This window comes from Girardinichthys multiradiatus, chromosome Y (genome assembly GCF_021462225.1).
Source record: "Girardinichthys multiradiatus isolate DD_20200921_A chromosome Y, DD_fGirMul_XY1, whole genome shotgun sequence".
NCBI lineage: Eukaryota > Metazoa > Chordata > Actinopteri > Cyprinodontiformes > Goodeidae > Girardinichthys > Girardinichthys multiradiatus.
In genome coordinates, this window is record NC_061818.1 from 723,844 (window position 1) to 741,715 (window position 17,872).

Consider the following 17,872-nt stretch of genomic DNA (forward strand, 5'->3'; position numbering starts at 1 on the left):
GTCCTGGCGCTGGGACAGCACGGCTCCCACACCGGTGTCTGAGGCGTCCACCTCCAAGACGAATTGCTTGATGGTGTCTGGGTGCATGAGCACTGGAGGCTGGGAGAAGCTCCCCTTTAACCTATTAAAGGCTGCTTCGGGCTCCAGGCAAAGATGGTCTTAGTTGAGGTCAGGGCTGGGAGCGGGCTGGCCATCTGGCTGTAGTTGCGGATAAACTTGCAGTAGAAGTTGGCAAAGCCCAAAAATCGCTGTAACTGCTTCCGGGTGTGTGGAGTGGGCCAGTCCCCCACAGCTTTGACCTTCTGCGGGTCGGCACGAACCTGTCCACCCTCTAGGATGAATCCGAGGAAACTGACCAATGGCTGATTGAATTCACACTTTTCAGCTTTAACATAAAGCTGGTTCTCCAGCAGCCTCTGTAGCACCAGGCGGACATGACACTGATCTAGAGGAGACAGCAGGTTGCAGGCAGGTGAGCATACACTGTGTGGACCAGGCCTCTATTCTTAGCTTGGCCCAATCTAAATGTGGATTGTGGGTCTGCAATCATGGAAATCCTAAGACTACTGGGTTCTGGAACATGGGAAAAATAAATAAAGAAATCTGTTCCCTGTGATTTCCTGATAACACTAACTCAAGTGGCTCAGTTCTGTGAGTTATCTGGCGGAGAGGCTGACCATCCAGTGCCAACATCTGATGTGGGGTGGTCAGTGGCTCAGTTCTAATCTGCTCCTGCTCGTCTAAAGCCGGGTCTATTAAGTTGAGTTCACAGCCGGAATCTACGAGGGCTTTAAGACTGACAGCCCGCTGGTGAATTAAAATAGTGGCAGACAAAACTAGTGGCGGGGTCTTAGAATCTGAATTCGGGTCCGCCGACTGCCCCTTTACAACCGACAGACCTGCCCTTTTGGCTGGACTGGACAGGTGGAAATTTGATGATTGGACTCCCCACAGTAGAAACAGCTGTTCGTCTCCCTACGCCGCTGTTTCTCATTAGACGAAAGTCACGCTCTACCTAGCTGCATAGGCTCAAGCTCGCCTGGGCTGGGAACCGACCTAGACTGTAGCTGAGACTGGGGCGAGGAAGCGGACTGAAATCGGGGCATAAATCGCCCAGAACGGACTCGCCTTCTCTCTCTCATGCGTGTATCAAGCCTGATAGCAAGGTAGATGTATTCATCTAATCCCTCTGGCTCGTCTAGTAGTGGAAATTCATCCTTTACAGCCTCATCTAAACAGTGGAAAATGTAGACTTCAGAGCGCTCAAATTCCAGCCAAAAGCCACAACTAAGGTATGGAATTCAATGGAGAAATCATTTAAAGGCTGGCCTCGCTGTCTTAATAGGTGGCGAGCAACACCGGAGGGACCTGAATCTAAATCAAAAGTTAGTCTAAACTCCTTTATGAACTTCTCGTATGTACATCCAAACTGATTAGGGTTGATAAACCTAGCCTCAGCCCAACATAGCGCCTTGCTGGCAAGTAATCCGACATTGCATGAGATCTTAGAATCAGGATGGGGAAAACTCTGTGGGGAACGGTTAAACACTAAACCACACTGCAACAGAAAACCACGAAAACTCCCGACCTCACCCGAGAACTTTTAGGGATTGGGGGAGGGAACTTCTCTGCTATGCGGAAGCTGGTGAGAAGCGGGAGGCCCTGCAGCGCCGCCTGAAGGCTGGGCGGTCACATTACCCAACCTCTGCTGAAGCATTGCCACTAGTTGTCCCAACTGCTGATTTGTCTCCTGCTGCTGCTCTAAAAGTGATCTAAGGGTTGTACCATCGGTATGAATCTGGTACCCATCTGATGACTATGATCAGGGCTAGCCACGCAGACAGGAACCGGAGGACTGCGAAAAAGAGGGAAACAGGTCAGGTAAGTACTTGGTGAGTAACAGCTAACAGTCTCTGTTTCAGAAGGCTTACGGTGTGCAGGGAGGCCTAGATCCACCAGGGAGATGGCAAATGAGTCTGGAGATCCAGGGAGGCCTCTTCTGGGAATCCACCAGGAACTTCTGTGGTCCAAGTAAGCGGATCGTTGGAGGGTGGACTGGGTGTGTGCAGGCGAGGAAAGAATACCGGAGAACGGACAGCCAGCTGGAACTTGATCCGGGTTCTTCTGAAGCAGGGTGCGATAAACCATCAGACTGAGTCAAAAGACTGAATATGGAACCTGGAAGGAGCGAGACAGAAGCGGTGAGTAATTTCTCTTAATCAAAGAGACACAAGATTTTCAAAATACAAGATCTGGCCAGGTGATGGTACCGCTGTAGGCAAAACACTCAGGCAAAGAAGTGCTGCCGATCCATCCCCTATAGACATCATCAAAATGAGGAACACCTGTCGCACCCAGAGATGCGTCCGTTCAGCAGCACCTGTTGAAGGAAGAAGGTAAGCAGGAGAGGCAGGGACTGCAGACTCTGACCGAAACTTCACACTGGACTTCAAGCAACATGGATTCTGTTCCTCTCCACTCTTCCCCCAGACTCTGGGACCTTAATTTCAAAATAAATGCAAACTTTACTTTCATCTGAAAAGACAACTTTGGACCACTGAGCAACAGTCCAGTTCTGCTTCTACTCAGCCCAGATAAGACACTTGTAGCACATGTGTAGGATTTGTCTGTGTGTAGTGGCTCTTTATGTGCTGACTCCAGTCTCAGTCCACTCTTTGTGAAGCCACCCCGAATTTTTGAATGGATTCTGCTTGACAATCCTCTCAACATTGCAGTTATTCCTGTTGCTGGTGTGCTTTTTCCTGCCACATATTTTCCTTCCACTTAACTTTCTATTAATATGCTTGTATAGAGCACTCAGTGAACAACTAGCTCCTTTAGCAATGACCGTTTGTGGCTTACCCTTCTTGTGGAGGGTGTTAATGACAGATGTCTTCTGGATATATGTACAGTCAGCAGTCTTCCCCAGGATTGTGTAGGCCATGATATGCCATTACATAACATTTATACTTAAAAAAGTGTTTTTTTATTGGTATTATGTAATTTGGTATTATGGCATTATGTAAAGTTTCTGAGACACAGAATTTTGGGTGTCCATTATCTCTAACCCATATTCATCTCATTTATAAGAAATAAAGGCTTGAAATATTTCATTCATTTTGTAATGGATCTATATAATGTATCAGTTTCATTTTCTAAAATGAGGGACAAAAATATTGAACTTTTTCATGACATTCTTATTTTTTTAGAAGTACTTTTTTGGTACCTGGTCTTCGTTGTAAATCAGGCTTCTTCTGTTTCACAACCCACATCCAAACTCTCCTCTCTCTCTCTCTCTCTCTCTCAAACACACACACACACACTCTTACTATATGTTGTGAGGACCTTGAATTGACTCTCATTGACTTTGATTGATTTCCATTCATTTTCAACCTTTTCTATGGTCCAACCCCAACCCTACCTCAACACCTAACCATTACCAGTACATACCTAACCCTAAGCCTAACCTTAACTTAATTCACACCTTAGTCCTAAATCAAAACACTAGCAAAATAGCAAGTGAGGACCATGAAAATGTCCTCACTTTGCTGGTGAATTATGAAAAATGGTCCTCACTGAACTGCAAAAACAGGAACACACACACACATTCACAGAGACATGCCTCTGCTGCTTGAAGTTTCACTTTCCCTTTTATCATGCATCATTTGGTCTCAATGCTTCTCTTTCCTGCTTTTAGAGCTCAATCTGCTGACTATAAATTTTGCAGGTAGCCACCTGTGTCATTTTGATTGCACTCTCAATTCTTGAGACTTTTAATTTGAAGTGTGACAGGAAATAGTTCTTGAGTTGCCCTGTTTTGTTGTCACCTGTGTGGCAGGACTTTGGCTACTCAGTAGAAACCAGAGGGAGAGACTAAATACAAGTGATTTATAATCACTGTGAGAATACCATATTGACTAAGCTTCCTAAATTAAAGGGCCATCTGAATTTTGTAATGAGTCTGGATGGAATCGGATCATCCCCATTACCCCAAATCTTTATTTGTCAAAATACAAAAGTGACACACTTTCGTTTCTTTTTTGGCCTTAGTTTTTACTTTAGAATTAAACAGGCATTCACACTGAGGACTAGTCAAACCTAGACTGATAAAAGATGACAGGTGGTTTAGAAACTCAGATTATGATTTGCAAAATCTGTATTTGTGAAACATGAAAATAGGGACTCTACTGTCTCATCTTTTGGGCTGAATGTATTGTTAGCCACCCTGTGGTCAGTCTTATTAAACTTTTGCTATGAAAACCCTTTGATACATTAACAATGTTAATGATTTGGTGGTATTATTTCAAGTCTGCTGCAGATGAAGCAGTGCTTTTGCTCAGTCCCATCATTGGTGCATGCAAGCAGATTTTTTAGACAACAGCAGAAGGGCACATGTCAATAAAATCTTTACCTGATTCTTATAATCCTTACCTTATACTGTCATATTCCATTACTAAGAAAAAAACACATCATGCTTTGAAAAATCCTCTCGGATGGCTCTCCATACGTAATGTGCTAGGTTGCTATTTTGGGATGAGTGAATGGTTGCCATGGAGAAAGGTGCAATTGTTGTAATGTGCTGCTGTATTATCTATATTTGAACCTTCCTGTTTTGATGTGTTTTCTTTTGTGTGTATTGCCATTTTGCTACTCTCCTATGGCTGGACTTCCGGATCATTAGATAAAACTGCTGTATCTAAAGGCCACATTTTTGTAGTCAGATAACCACAAATAAACAAGCGCCAGGAATCTACATTTAGCCTTAATAATAGTACTCTGTAAAAAAAAATAATCGACTTCTTACCACTCCCATCGCAGCCAGCTGGGGCAGCTAATCAAATGCACTAGATTTATTAATTATTGGCAAATGAGCATTGATTTATAACAGCAGGAGTTTATTCAGTTTGTTGGTCTGAAGCGTATAACTGTGTGTTAAGGAATTATCAAGGACAAAGGACATCAGTAATGACCTATTAGAAGCAACTGTTGCTCCCTCTCAGTCTTATAAGCAGGGATGTCCTCAATCAGGACTTGTTATCCCCGATTCTGAAATAACAAACATTTCATCATTATTACGTGAGCTACATAGTGTCACACTCAACACACTCATCAGTGACCTTCTAGTTGGTACCATATCCATTTGTCTTTACAGTAACTGTAACTTTGTCCCAAAGTGTGTCTTTACAGGACCTTCTTATGTTTCTAAAGGTATATCAAGATCAACACATCTTTACTAAATTCATCTCCAGTGTTTTTCATGTTGAGCAGTTTGCTGAAGTGCTTTGCTAATTTTGTCCTTTTTGTTTCTGCTTTGATAGGATTGTTGATAATTCAGCTAATAACGTGCATTAATGCAGTTCCAGTTCCAGTAATTATTAATCGGTGAAACCTACAGAATATGTTATCCTGCTTTCTAAACTCAATTCAATTCAATTCAAATCAGTTTATTTATATAGCGCCAATTCACAACACGTCGTCTCAAGGCACTTCACAAAGTCAATTCAAACAAATCATACAGATTTCAAGTCAGGTACATACATTGCAATTAATCCTAACTATCCAACAGTTCAGTCAGATTCAGTTTATTATTTAAATTGGTTAAAAGTTTTTTTTATCTAAGGAAACCCAGCAGATTGCATCCAGTCAGTGACTTGCAGCATTCACTCCTCCTGGATGAGCATGTAGAGACAGTGGAGAGGAAAACTCCCTTTTAACAGGAAGAAACCTCCAGCAGAATAGAAACTTCACTAACTGAAATTTAACCCTTGGAGGAAAAGACTATAACTACACCATCCTTCAAGCCATAAACAAAAAATAACATTTAAAATTCAGAATTTCCGATTTCCCTTTTTCCTACATTTTGAGAAACTCCACTGCCTACATGACACAGCTGTTCAGTGTATCAGTTTCTCAGTCCTGATGCTGGATGTGCTGGCTATTATTTTGCAGGTCATGTTGGAACAAATGCAAGGCCTGATGCACCTTGAGCTGTCAGGGTGCAACGACTTTACAGAAGCTGGCCTGTGGTCCAGTCTCAATGCCAGGCTAACCTCCCTCAGCGTCAGTGACTGCATCAATGTGGCTGATGACGCCATCGCTGCTATATCCCAGCTCCTGCCCAACCTATCGGAGCTGAGCCTGCAGGCCTACCACGTCACTGACACAGCCATGGCCTATTTCACAGCCAAACAGGTAGACGGTCAAAACAAGAGTGTAAATTCTTACTGTGTACATTCAGTTACTGAACAGTTGCCTCTGTCCTGAATTTCTTTTCGAATGTTTCCTCCTCTTGAGTATGAATGAAAAAAATATCCTGCTTCAACTTGGCCCCAAGGTGCTGGTAATTTCTCTCCTGATGAAGTTACATAACCAAAGTGAAAATATATTCACAGGGCTACACCACCCACACTCTACGGCTCCAGTCCTGCTGGGAGATCACCAACCATGGTGTGGTAAACATGGTCCACAGCCTTCCCAACCTGACTGCTCTCAGCCTCTCGGGCTGCTCCAAGATCACTGATGATGGTGTGGAGCTGGTGGCAGAGAACCTCCGAAAGCTACGCAGCCTGGACTTGTCATGGTGCCCTCGGATCACAGATATGGCCCTGGAATACATCGCCTGTGATCTGCACAAGCTGGAGGAACTGGTGCTAGACAGGTTAGGGAGTACCTTGTTTTGGGACTTGTGTGCTCTTATCCTGATAAAATCAGTCAGAATCAACCAGCCTACATATAGTCGTTATGGAGACATTTTTATGATAAATATCTGAAGATATATTGTTGGAAAAGTAATTATAAGCATTAAAAGCATACAGTGCCATGCAAAGGTATTCATATTCATTGATTATTTGAAAGTTGAAAAACAATTATACATAATTTTAATCTGAAATGTGTGATTTGCATTTGTTCCACTCTAATACCTTTTAAGAAAAATCCAAAATTAACGGAAACTAATTGCCTTTCGAAGTCATCTATTCAGAAGAGTCCACCAGTGTAGTCCACCTATGGGTTAGGTGGATTTAGTGTAATTAGTCTCTAACTGCAGCTGCTCTGTTTCTGGCCACAGAGGTTTGTTACAGAACACTAAGACCAAGAAACAGAGCAGACAAGCCAGGGAGAAAGTTCTGGAAAAGTTTAAAGCAGGTTAGGTTTTAAAACAACATCCCAAGCTTTGAACGTCTCACAGAGTTCTGTTCAATCCATCATCTCTGCATGGAAAGAGGATGGGCCAACTGCAGACCTACCAAGACATGGACGTCCACCTAAATTGACAGGCTGGGCAAGGAGAGCAAATATCAGAGAAGTCACGGGTACAAAGGTAATTCTTGAGGAGTTGCAGTGATCTACAGCTCAGGTGGAAAAATCTGTTACCTTGGGAAGCTGTTAGTAATGCACCCCACAAATCTGGCCTTTGTGGAAGAGTGGCAAGACTATGTAGTCCTGTTTGCAGAATGCCACAAACCATGTAGGGACACAGCACACATATATAAGAAGTTGCTCTGGTCAAATAAGACCAAAATCAAAGGTTTTATCTTCATGCTAAATACTGTGTGGCAGAAACCACACACGACCCCCTTATGTTACGACCCCAGGTCTAGGGGATGGTAAAATAAAAATGAGTCCAGAGTTAAAAGGAAAACATTTAAGGGGATTTATTACAAGGAGCAGGGTTCCAACATACAATACAGCTGACAGAAAATGACAAATCCAGCCCAATCTTCTCAAACACAACACTCTAGATTGAACTAGAAAACAAACATGCACTTAACCAAACTGGTAAGCAGAGCAAGGAGGGTCAGCAGGACCAAAATAATGTGCAGCTGCCAAAACAGTCTCCAAACAAACCATATAAAGCAAAGCGGGGGTCAGCTGTACAAAACCCCTTCCAAAAGCTGCCCCACTGAAAGAATGAATCAAGGAGCCTTTTGTAGGATGCAGGTGGGTCTCATCATCCACTGATTGGCTTGGTGATTCAGGTCCAATCAGGTTCCTCAGCAGCCTCCAAGCAGCCAATCATCTGAGTGTGCTCCCACAGCTTGAAGTCCACAGTAAGTTCAGCTGGTTGTTGTTAAACTTGTGGGAGAAATTGCAAACGGGGTGGTCTAAACCTTGCAAGTCTGTTGGCAACAGCACTGCGCCAGCCCCAACAGCGATGGCGTCAACCTCCAGTTTGAAAGGTTGGGTCAAATCAGGTGCAGCTAGCACTGGAGAATGGCAAAGAGCTTCAGCACTTTCAAAAGCACTTTGCCATTCATCTGACCAAACAAAATCAAGTTTTGGGCTAAGTAAATTGGTTAATGGCTGGATAAAAGAGGAGAAATTTCGGCAACAGTTTCGGTAATAGCCAGCCATTCCAAGAAATCTGCGTAGTTCACGTCAGGTTTTGGGTATGGGATAGTCGTTAATCGCCACAACCTTAGCGTTTATGGGACGCTAAATAGGTCACAGTGGCCTTGGCAAATTCGCACTTTGCCAGGTTAAGAGTCAAAGAAGCTTGGGCCAAAACTGTGAAATACTTGGTGTAAAATTTTTAAATGATCCTGCCATGTCTCATCATGTTTTACTATGGGTATGGTGTTAAACACATGGTGGCAGCATGATGCTGGGGGGTGCTTTTCTCCAGCAGGGACAGGGAAGCTAGTCATAGTTGATATTTGCCTTTGAGCAGGACAGCCTTAAACATACACCTAGAGCTACAATGGCATGGTTCAGATCAAAGCATGTACATGTGTTAGAAAGGTCTAATCAAAGTTTTGAGCATTTTTGAACATAGAACATAGTAGAATGGGCAGAAAATCCAGTCTGTAGATTTGTAAAACTGGTAGTGACAAAAGACTTGCAGCTTTGACTGCAGGAAAAGGTGTTTCTACAAAGTGTCGACAAAGGGGGTAAAATAACAATTCACAACATACTTTGCAGACTTTTTTTTTTGCAAAAAAATGTGTTGCTCTATTATGTGAAACCCCAATAAAATACAGTGAAATGTATTGTAAGATGTCAAACTGTGAAAAATCTATGTTTAAAATTGGGAGCAAAGTCATCAGCACATGATAGAAGCAGAACTCTGGCATGAGCTAGCTGATGTTTCTGCTAAGCTTATTTTAAAAAATACTTACCAATCAATTACAGATACAAAATGGAACTACAGGGTCAGTTACAGTGATATTGCTCCCAAATGCTGCCCTGCAATTTACAGTTATTACAGCTTAAAGTGCCAATAGAATATGACTTAATTCACCTTGGGATGGGGTTGGGACTCTTGTGGCTTCTACAGTAATTTTTTAAAAGACAAGAATGAGCAATTCTGACTGCCTACGTTCATGATTCTCAAACTGTGCTCCAAGTATGTTAGCACTCTTATAGAAATGTTGGTATTAATTATTGGCAAGGCCAATAAGAAATAAACTAACTGACATAGAAGTGATGACCATCTCTGATGTTTGCTTTAGACAGAAACGATTTAAAATAAAAGTGCAATGGAGAAAATTTAGACAACCTTTCTCCAATCCTAAGGCGGCCAACCTGTGAGATATGCTAATTAATTTGGTCAGAGTCCTGGCTAACCCCTGATAGCGATGCAAGCTAACAACAGTGTCTCTGTTATATGCACAAACGAGTGTTGTCTGTGTGAGAGATTAAATAAGATACAAAATCTCAAGCACAATACAACTTTTATTTAAGCTTAGCAGCAAAATTGGAATTGAAGTACAAGATTGATGAAGATCTTTTGACTTTTCTCACTCAGGAATCTGCCGTCTGGTGACTTTCTGGTCATTCTTCCAGCTTCAAATTTGAAAGTTTCGGCCTATGAGTACCAATGGAACACCATGATAATCTAAGTCCTTAAACCATTCTGGCAATGCTAATAGATGAGCATGTTTTTTGTTTTTTTGTATGATGTAGAACAACAAGTAGAAGATGAAGTACTATTGTTGTTATTGTTTTTAAGTCTCTCAGAATGATAATACTAGAACTTGATATTTACTAAGGTGGTACATGTTCTAAAAGTTTTCCAACCATAGACCTAAAATATTAGTATACACACAAACTGCAGCTCCAGTTGTCTCATGATGTATTGGCACTTCTTCCCTGAACAAATAGAAGAGAACAACAGACCTACCGAAGATCAACAAGGTATCGGTGGCACCACTGTGACTGCTTAAAGCTGTTATAGAAAGGTGAATTAAATGTCCAACCCTTTCTAAGGCATTGCTAATGAATGCCATGATGCCATTGACTAACAGGTAATGAATATCAGGTTAGGATTTTATTTTTCCAACTAAGACTGAAAGATCCCACAGGAGAAAAAAACTGTGCTCATCAAAGGATGGGAGTAGGTTCTGGTGTCACATAACTACTGTTCTATAGAATACCCGAAGAAGTCCACAGTAAGGTGATTCTTTGAAGAAATGGCTTGTCAAAAAATTAGGTCTTGTTCATCAACTATATTCCACTCTGAATCTCCTTGACCTCCCTTATTATGTGCTATATCAATAAAAGAAGCATTAAACAACACATTCATACATTAAAGCTGCTATCAGTACAGTACACAGTAGAAGGATTTCATAAGCAGGTTGTGTTCAAAGGATTTTCAACAATTAAAGTTTTAACTGTAGTAGAATGCGATATTAGCATCTTCATTTGGTATAAATCCAGATTAGTTGGTCCCAGAAGCTAAAGGTCACAGCAAGTCAAAAGGGGCCATAGCATACATCCCATTCTAGTGGCTTAAAATATCTCCAATATCAAAAACTTTATGATGGCTGTTTGAAAGTAAGACAATGCAACAAGCAAAAATATTAATGCAGTTTAAGCACAAGCTGTTTTATTGGTTTTTATTAACTTTTGTATTGAAATTTACCCTGACTGGAAATCCTTTATAGGTACATGTTCTATGCAAGATAAATTTTTTACCCTTCACCATGAAATGTCTACATTTTGCACAATCAAAGCTATTCCAGTTAGTCTGCAGTGGTAATATGTATTGTGTCTCTCTGCAGGTGTGTGCGAATCACTGACACAGGGTTGGGCTACTTGTCCACAATGTCCTCACTAAGAAGCCTTTATCTTCGCTGGTGCTGTCAGGTAATGCTCTTTACATTAATGTCCATTAAAAATCCAGTGCAACTAATTGTCTTCAGAAGTCACCTATTAGTAAATAGTGTGTGTCATTGAATCTCAGTATAGACACAGTTATTCTATTTCTGGTCACAGAAGGTTCTAAGAGAACATCAGAGAACAAACAGGATCATGAAGACCAAGGAACACAGCAGACAGGTCAGGGAGAAAGTTGTGGAGAGGTTTAAAGCAGGGTTAGGTTCTAGAACACTATCCCAACTTTGAACATCTCACAGAGCTGTCTTCAATCCATCATTTGAACATGGAGCAACCAAGACATGGACATCCACCTAAACTGACAGGCTGGGAAAGGGGAACATTAATCAGAGAAGCAGCCAAGAGGTGCATGGTAACTCTGGAGGAGCAACAGAGATTCACAGCTCATGAAAGAGAATCTGCTGGCGAAACAGACAGGGCAAATCCAGCTTGCCACTTACGAAAGAGTGGCAAGAAGAAATCTGTTGTTTTTTTAAGAAAGCCAAAGGAAGTTCAGTTTGCAGTTTACTAGCAGCCCTGTAGAGGACATGTAGAAGGTGCTCTGGTCAGATAAGATCAACATTTTGGGCTAAATGGAAAATGTTTTATGTGGAGGAAAACTAAGGCTGGATATTACCCTGAAAGACCATCCCCAGAGGGACACATGATAGTAACACCATCATGATATGGGGGTGTTTTTCTTCAGCAGAAATAGGAAGCTGGTCAGAGTTGATTGGAAGATGGATGAAGCTAATTCACAGACAATTCTAGAAGAAAACCTGTTAGTGACTGCAAAAGACATGAGTCTGGGGTGGAGGATCACTTTCCAGCAGGACAACCACCCTAAACAGAGATACAATGAAATTGCATGTGCATTTGTTAAAATGGCATAGCCAAAATCTAGACTAAGATTTTATTTGTATGACATTTTAATTTAACTTTACTTTAATTTTACAGTAATGGGTTACTCCGTGTTGTTCTACTGTCACATAAAATCACATTAAATTACATTGTAGTTTGTTGTTGGAATTTGATTCGGAAAGGTTCAAGGGGTATATATATTTTTGCAAGGTTCTGTATGTTTTCTCTTAGACTGGCCTTTAATTGGAACAACCCTCTCTGTACATGTGCGACTGCAGGTGCAAGATTTTGGTCTGCAGCATTTGTTTGGAATGAGAAGTCTTCGTCTACTGTCTCTAGCAGGTATGATTTATGTTTCACCATCAACCACCCTAAAAAGTCCTACCATTCTTAATTTGTGATGGAACATGTCTGCACTGAATCAGCATTAAACTGTGTAGTGTAAATGTGAGAATAGCAAATTGAATTTAAAGAAAAACAAAACCTTCATTGTCTTTGCAAGGGTTGGACAATGAAACTGAAACACCTGTCATTTTAGTGTGGGAGGTTTCATGGCTATATTGGACCAGCCTGGTAGCCAGTCTTCATTGATTGCACATTGCACCAGTAAGAGCAGAGTGTGAAGGTTCAATTAGCAGGGTAAGAGCACAGTTTTGCTCAAAATATTGAAATGCACACAACATTATGGGTGACATACCAGAGTTCAAAAGAGGACAAATTGTTGGTGCACGTCTTGCTGGCGCATCTGTGACCAAGACAGCAAGTCTTTGTGATGTATCATGAGCCACGGTATCCAGGGTAATGTCAGCATACCACCAAGAAGGACGAACCACATCCAACAGGATTAACTGTGGACGCAAGAGGAAGCTGTCTGAAAGGGATGTTCAGGTGTTAACCCGGATTGTATCCAAAAAACATAAAACCACGGCTGCCCAAATCACGGCAGAATTAAATGTGCACCTCAACTCTCCTGTTTCCACCAGAACTGTCCGTCAGGAGCTCCACAGGGTCAATATACACGGCCGGACTGCTATAGCCAAACCTTTGGTCACTCATGCCAATGCCAAACGTCGGTTTCAATGGTGCAAGAAGCACAAATCTTGGGCTGTGGACAATGTGAAACATGTATTGTTCTCTGATGAGTCCACCTTTACTGTTTTCCCCACATCCGGGAGAGTTACGGTGTGGAGAAGCCCCAAAGAAGCGTACCACCCAGACTGTTGCATGCCCAGAGTGAAGCATGGGAGTGGATCAATGATGGTTTGTGCTGCTATATCATGGCATTCCCTTGGCCCAATACTTGTGCTAGATGGGCGCGTCACTGCCAAGGACTACCAAACCATTCTTGAGGACCATGTGCATCCAATGGTTCAAACATTGTATCCTGAAGGCGGTGCCGTGTATCAGGATGACAATGCACCAATACACACAGCAAGACTGGTGAAAGATTGGTTTGATGAACATAAAAGTGGAATTGAACATCTCCCATGGCCTGCACAGTCACCAGATCTAAATATTATTGAGCCACTTTGGGGTGTTTTGGAGGAGCGAGTCAGGAAACGTTTTCCTCCACCAGTATCACGTAGTGACCTGGCCAGTATCCTGCAAGAAGAATGGCTTAAAATCCCTCTGACCACTGTGCAGGACTTGTATATGTCATTCCCAAGATGAATTGATGCTGTATTGGCCGCAAAAGGAGGCCCTACACCATACTAATAAATTATTGTGGTCTAAAACCAGGTGTTTCAGTTTCATTGTCCAAGCCATGTACATGCAAAATGAACTTTACTGTGAACAAACTGCTCATCAAGGGCCTAAATAACAAAGCCAGCAGTGTAGAGAAATGGGGGCAGGATGCCACCATTTACAATGAAGATTTATGGATTAAGTCACCAAGTGGTCATTTCACATAACAATTAATACAATATTTACCACAAGTTTAAATGTCTAACTGAAAATAATCGATTCAGTTTTATTCATGTAGCACTTTTAAACACCAAACTACTGAACAATGAAACAAAACTGGAAAGCATCAAAATAAAAATTATCACAATTAAACAAAGAAAGCTAAACTGCAAACCATAAAAACAGACAGTACTGTTCCGGTTATGGAATAACAAACTGTTTTATGTAGGATGGGGCTAAGCCTTGTGGGCTTTGTAACTAATCTGCTGAATTTTTGACTGAATGACTAGTACAGTGAGTTTTGTTTTACCTGAATTCAACTGAAGAAAATAAGTGTTCCAGATTTTTTATCTATAATACTGTAAGGCTTTTTCCCTTCCTTGTTACCTTGTTAAAGTGGATGCCATTATGAACTCTTTAAATATTGGGACTTTCTGAATAAAAAGCTAGTGGCCTCAGCAGGTAAACTGAAAACAGTTATTAGGTTTTTCCGTAGGATCATTTTCCTTCTAATTCATACCTATACTCTAATTTGGGCCGGTCTGTTAAATAAAATCCCAATAAAATACACTATAGTTTGGGGTTTCATTGTGACAAAATGTGCAAAAGTTTAAGAGGTGTTAATTTTCTCTTAAGGCACTCTACCTAATGAAAGAGTATATCACTGTAAAAAGTAACCAAATAGCTTTCACTTTAGCTACTATCATATATTTAGGAGTTCAGAGAACATTGACTGATTTGCAAATGAAGGTTGTAAGATTTCAGGATGCAGTTTAAGTACTAAATGAACATGAACAGAAGTCCTTGCATTGTATTTGGGGATGAAGTGGGAGCTGGATGAGAATAAGGAAAAAACACATTTTGCAGCTTAAAGATTTTATAATGGAACTGCACAACAGCTGAATCAAAAAATACAAATGCAGGCCTTAGGGCCTCAGCATGGTCAGCTCATAGATTGATGCAAAATAAATATTTTACATATTTCCTTGTGACAGCACTCACTGAGACATGAGCACATGGCACCGCACTCATGAAAATTATTGTGCAAGATGGTAAAGAATCTGGAACCTCTACAGAAAGCCCATCACTCGATCTTCTCAGTTCTCATGTTGCTAATAGGTTGAAGAAAGTTGATCCTCCACTGCAAGGCTGAAACTGATGGTTCAGCTGCAGAAACCTGATCTAGACATAAACATTTTCAAAGAAGCTGAAAAGGTGACATCTTGTCTCACAATGAGTTTTGGAGCTCAGTGCACAGCTGCAACAAATGAATTGGCTTTATAGGTTTTGTATGGGACTTTGTATTATCTGGGGGAGGGGTGACTAAAAGAATGCAGGTGTGGCCATGGGTAAAGTGAGGCAGTTGACTGTTGTCCTCCTTTTCCCTCAGGCTGTCCCCTGCTGACCACAACTGGGCTGTCAGGCCTCATCCAGCTGCAGGAGCTGGAAGAACTGGAGTTGACCAACTGTCCCGGAGCCACTGCTGAGCTCTTCAAATACTACGCCCAGCACCTCCCCCACTGCATGGTCATTGAATAAGACCGCCAAACCCTCATCAGACACACCACCATACTTAAAGCTTCATCCTCTTCAGTCCCTCCTCATTCTTTTCACACCAAGCTGTTTCTGCATCGATCCTCCTCTCCTGGCCCAACTCTTCACCCATCTTTCCCCTCCGCCACCTGAACGGACTTCCTCGCTGGCAGAATGAGAGGCAGGAAGGTACATGATGGGATGTGCCATATGCAGAGGACAAAGGCATTCTGTCTGAGCTTAATTTAAGAAGATGCTGGAGTGAAGAACTTGGCGTGACATCTTGTCTGAAAAAGTTTCTTTTTCACAAGCAACAGAAGGCTGTTAGTTCTGGAACAGAGCCTCTCTATAGACTTGGATGGAGTTTCTTTTATTGTAAGAATACAAAAGGGAGAAAGTGCTGACCCAGATGGAACCAAGAGTTGGTTAAAGACTTTTTGTTTGATGAAGAAGATAAAGATTTTTTTTAACAGTTTCAACTCTCACATAAGCTCATACACTGCAAACACATTAAAAAGTATACTGTATGTAAGTGAAGCAAATATAACTCCTCAAGATTATGAGTACTGATACCTCTCATCTGTCCTTGTAATATACCTGCTGTTTCCTTTTTTTCTCACAAGGGATCAAAGGTTTAGTTTTTCTCTTGTTTAGTTGATGACTTTGCGTGCCGGCTGAAGGAGCAGGAACCAGAACCGACCAAGTAAATACGGACGGACCATCTCGATCTCTTTTTCTTCCTGCTTCTGTGTGAAGTGTGTGCGTCACTGACTCACAGCTTCCTATCTTCGGGATCACATTTTCCCCCCATTTATGTGTCTTAACTGAAATCCAAAAAACCGACAAAACTAATAGACAAAAAAGAAATCAAGAAGATCTGAAAAACAACTGTTTACATCAGTTTTATTTGGGGGGAGGGGTAGTTGCACGCTTCTTTGACTTTGGTTTTTGTAATCATTTGTGAACTCTTCTGTTTTTGTATAATGGTGACATGGGGTTGTTGCGATGGTGCAACATGATTGAGCAGTCAGTCACACAGAGAGCAGACTGTGCAGAGAGCATTCGCTTGGAAAGTTTCTCCTAAAAGTAGAAGACTTTTTCCACTAACAATGTTGTCTGTCGAGTCACACGACACATTCATTACAAACAGATCTGTTTTGGGACATTCAGTGATATGTTGATATATCTGCACTCCAGCTCCTTAACACTTTCAGTTACCAGGTGGTTTCAGTCGAAAAATTTTTTCCCCAAACATGAGGATTAGGTTTTCAATGGTTTTTTTTCTCACCTTTTTATAATTAGAACAATGCTTGATGATAGTGTTATTTTAGTGCATTTGAACTTGTGTGGCTCTGACGCTTCATGTGTGATGCAGTTTGCAATGCCAGATTACTTCAGCAGCTAAAATGAAGGTTCAGTGAGTTCAGTATTAAATAAACATGCTCATGGCATTTACCTAATACAACAATCCCATTCATGGGGATGCTACAACTTATTCTATGTACCACATTCAGAGCTAATTTGAAGAGGAACTTCTACTTTAGTCTATAAAATTGTATGAAAAATGAAGGTGACAATGAACTTGTATGGCATACATTTCTATTTTGATGAAGTTTGGGCCCGATCTATGATTTTAGTAAACCTCCTGATACTTATTCAAGCTGATTCCACTTTAGGTTTGAGAACTATACTATAAGAAGATTAGAGAAAATGGCTGAGGACATTTTTTTCTCCTTCCTGTCATGAGTGTGTGTATTAATTAACAACAGAGGAAACTTCACACTGAGCATGTCAGTAATAACCTAAAACAGGGTTTCACTAATACTTTAAAAGAAAGACAAAGGTTACAGAATGGACATTTTCCCTGTCTGTAGCATTTTTCATCAGTATGGCTAATGTGGCTAGCATTACTTAAACAGAATGTAGGTCGTTACCTGAAGTCCAAGATTTCCAAAATGCTGCCAACCTTTCCCAATGCAGCATGACAGATGGAGGTTATAAGCTACAAAAGGTAAAAAAAAAAAAAAAGCAACTTTACGGTATTACCTTTGGCCTTCCTGTTATCTGCCAAAAGATTTGCTCTCTCTCTCGCTCCCTTGCAGCCTGAATAGATTTGAAACAGTTTCTCATATTTCTGTGCTTCCTCTTAATGTTGTTTAAACATTTCACTAATACAACAAATACCTGAGCCTTCTTTACTCAGTAACAACATCCATAATAAAGACAAAGGAGATATGATGCATTCACTGATTGGAAATGATCAAATTTTTGAAATCATAACTGGTTCAAATACAGATCAGGGCTAGTCAAGCTGAAAGTTAGCCAATCCCAGTCACCAGCCAGTTTTGCTGTGCACCTCTAGTTTCAGGCAGTTGCTGGAGCCTCCAACAGTCAGTTAAAATGGTGCATGATTTGTTTTTGATTCATTAGACAGTAGAACAACCACATAATGGTGTTTTAAAGGGTTACGTGGTTGATT

At 41.3% G+C, this 17,872-nt stretch overlaps 1 protein-coding gene across 1 annotated transcript in view; it reads left to right on the top strand.

The window, feature by feature from the left end:
• LOC124863796 (F-box/LRR-repeat protein 16-like) overlaps positions 1 to 15,844 on the top strand; it is a 40,984-nt gene extending 25,140 nt beyond the window's left edge. Inside the window, exons 3-7 of the mRNA XM_047358287.1 lie at positions 5,950 to 6,192; positions 6,393 to 6,658; positions 11,001 to 11,085; positions 12,234 to 12,297; positions 15,251 to 15,844. Coding sequence (XP_047214243.1) covers positions 5,950 to 6,192; positions 6,393 to 6,658; positions 11,001 to 11,085; positions 12,234 to 12,297; positions 15,251 to 15,399 — 807 coding nt within the window. The 3' untranslated portion in view covers positions 15,400 to 15,844. The remainder of the gene's footprint in view (positions 1 to 5,949; positions 6,193 to 6,392; positions 6,659 to 11,000; positions 11,086 to 12,233; positions 12,298 to 15,250) is intronic.
• Positions 15,845 to 17,872: the final 2,028 nt, after the last annotated feature.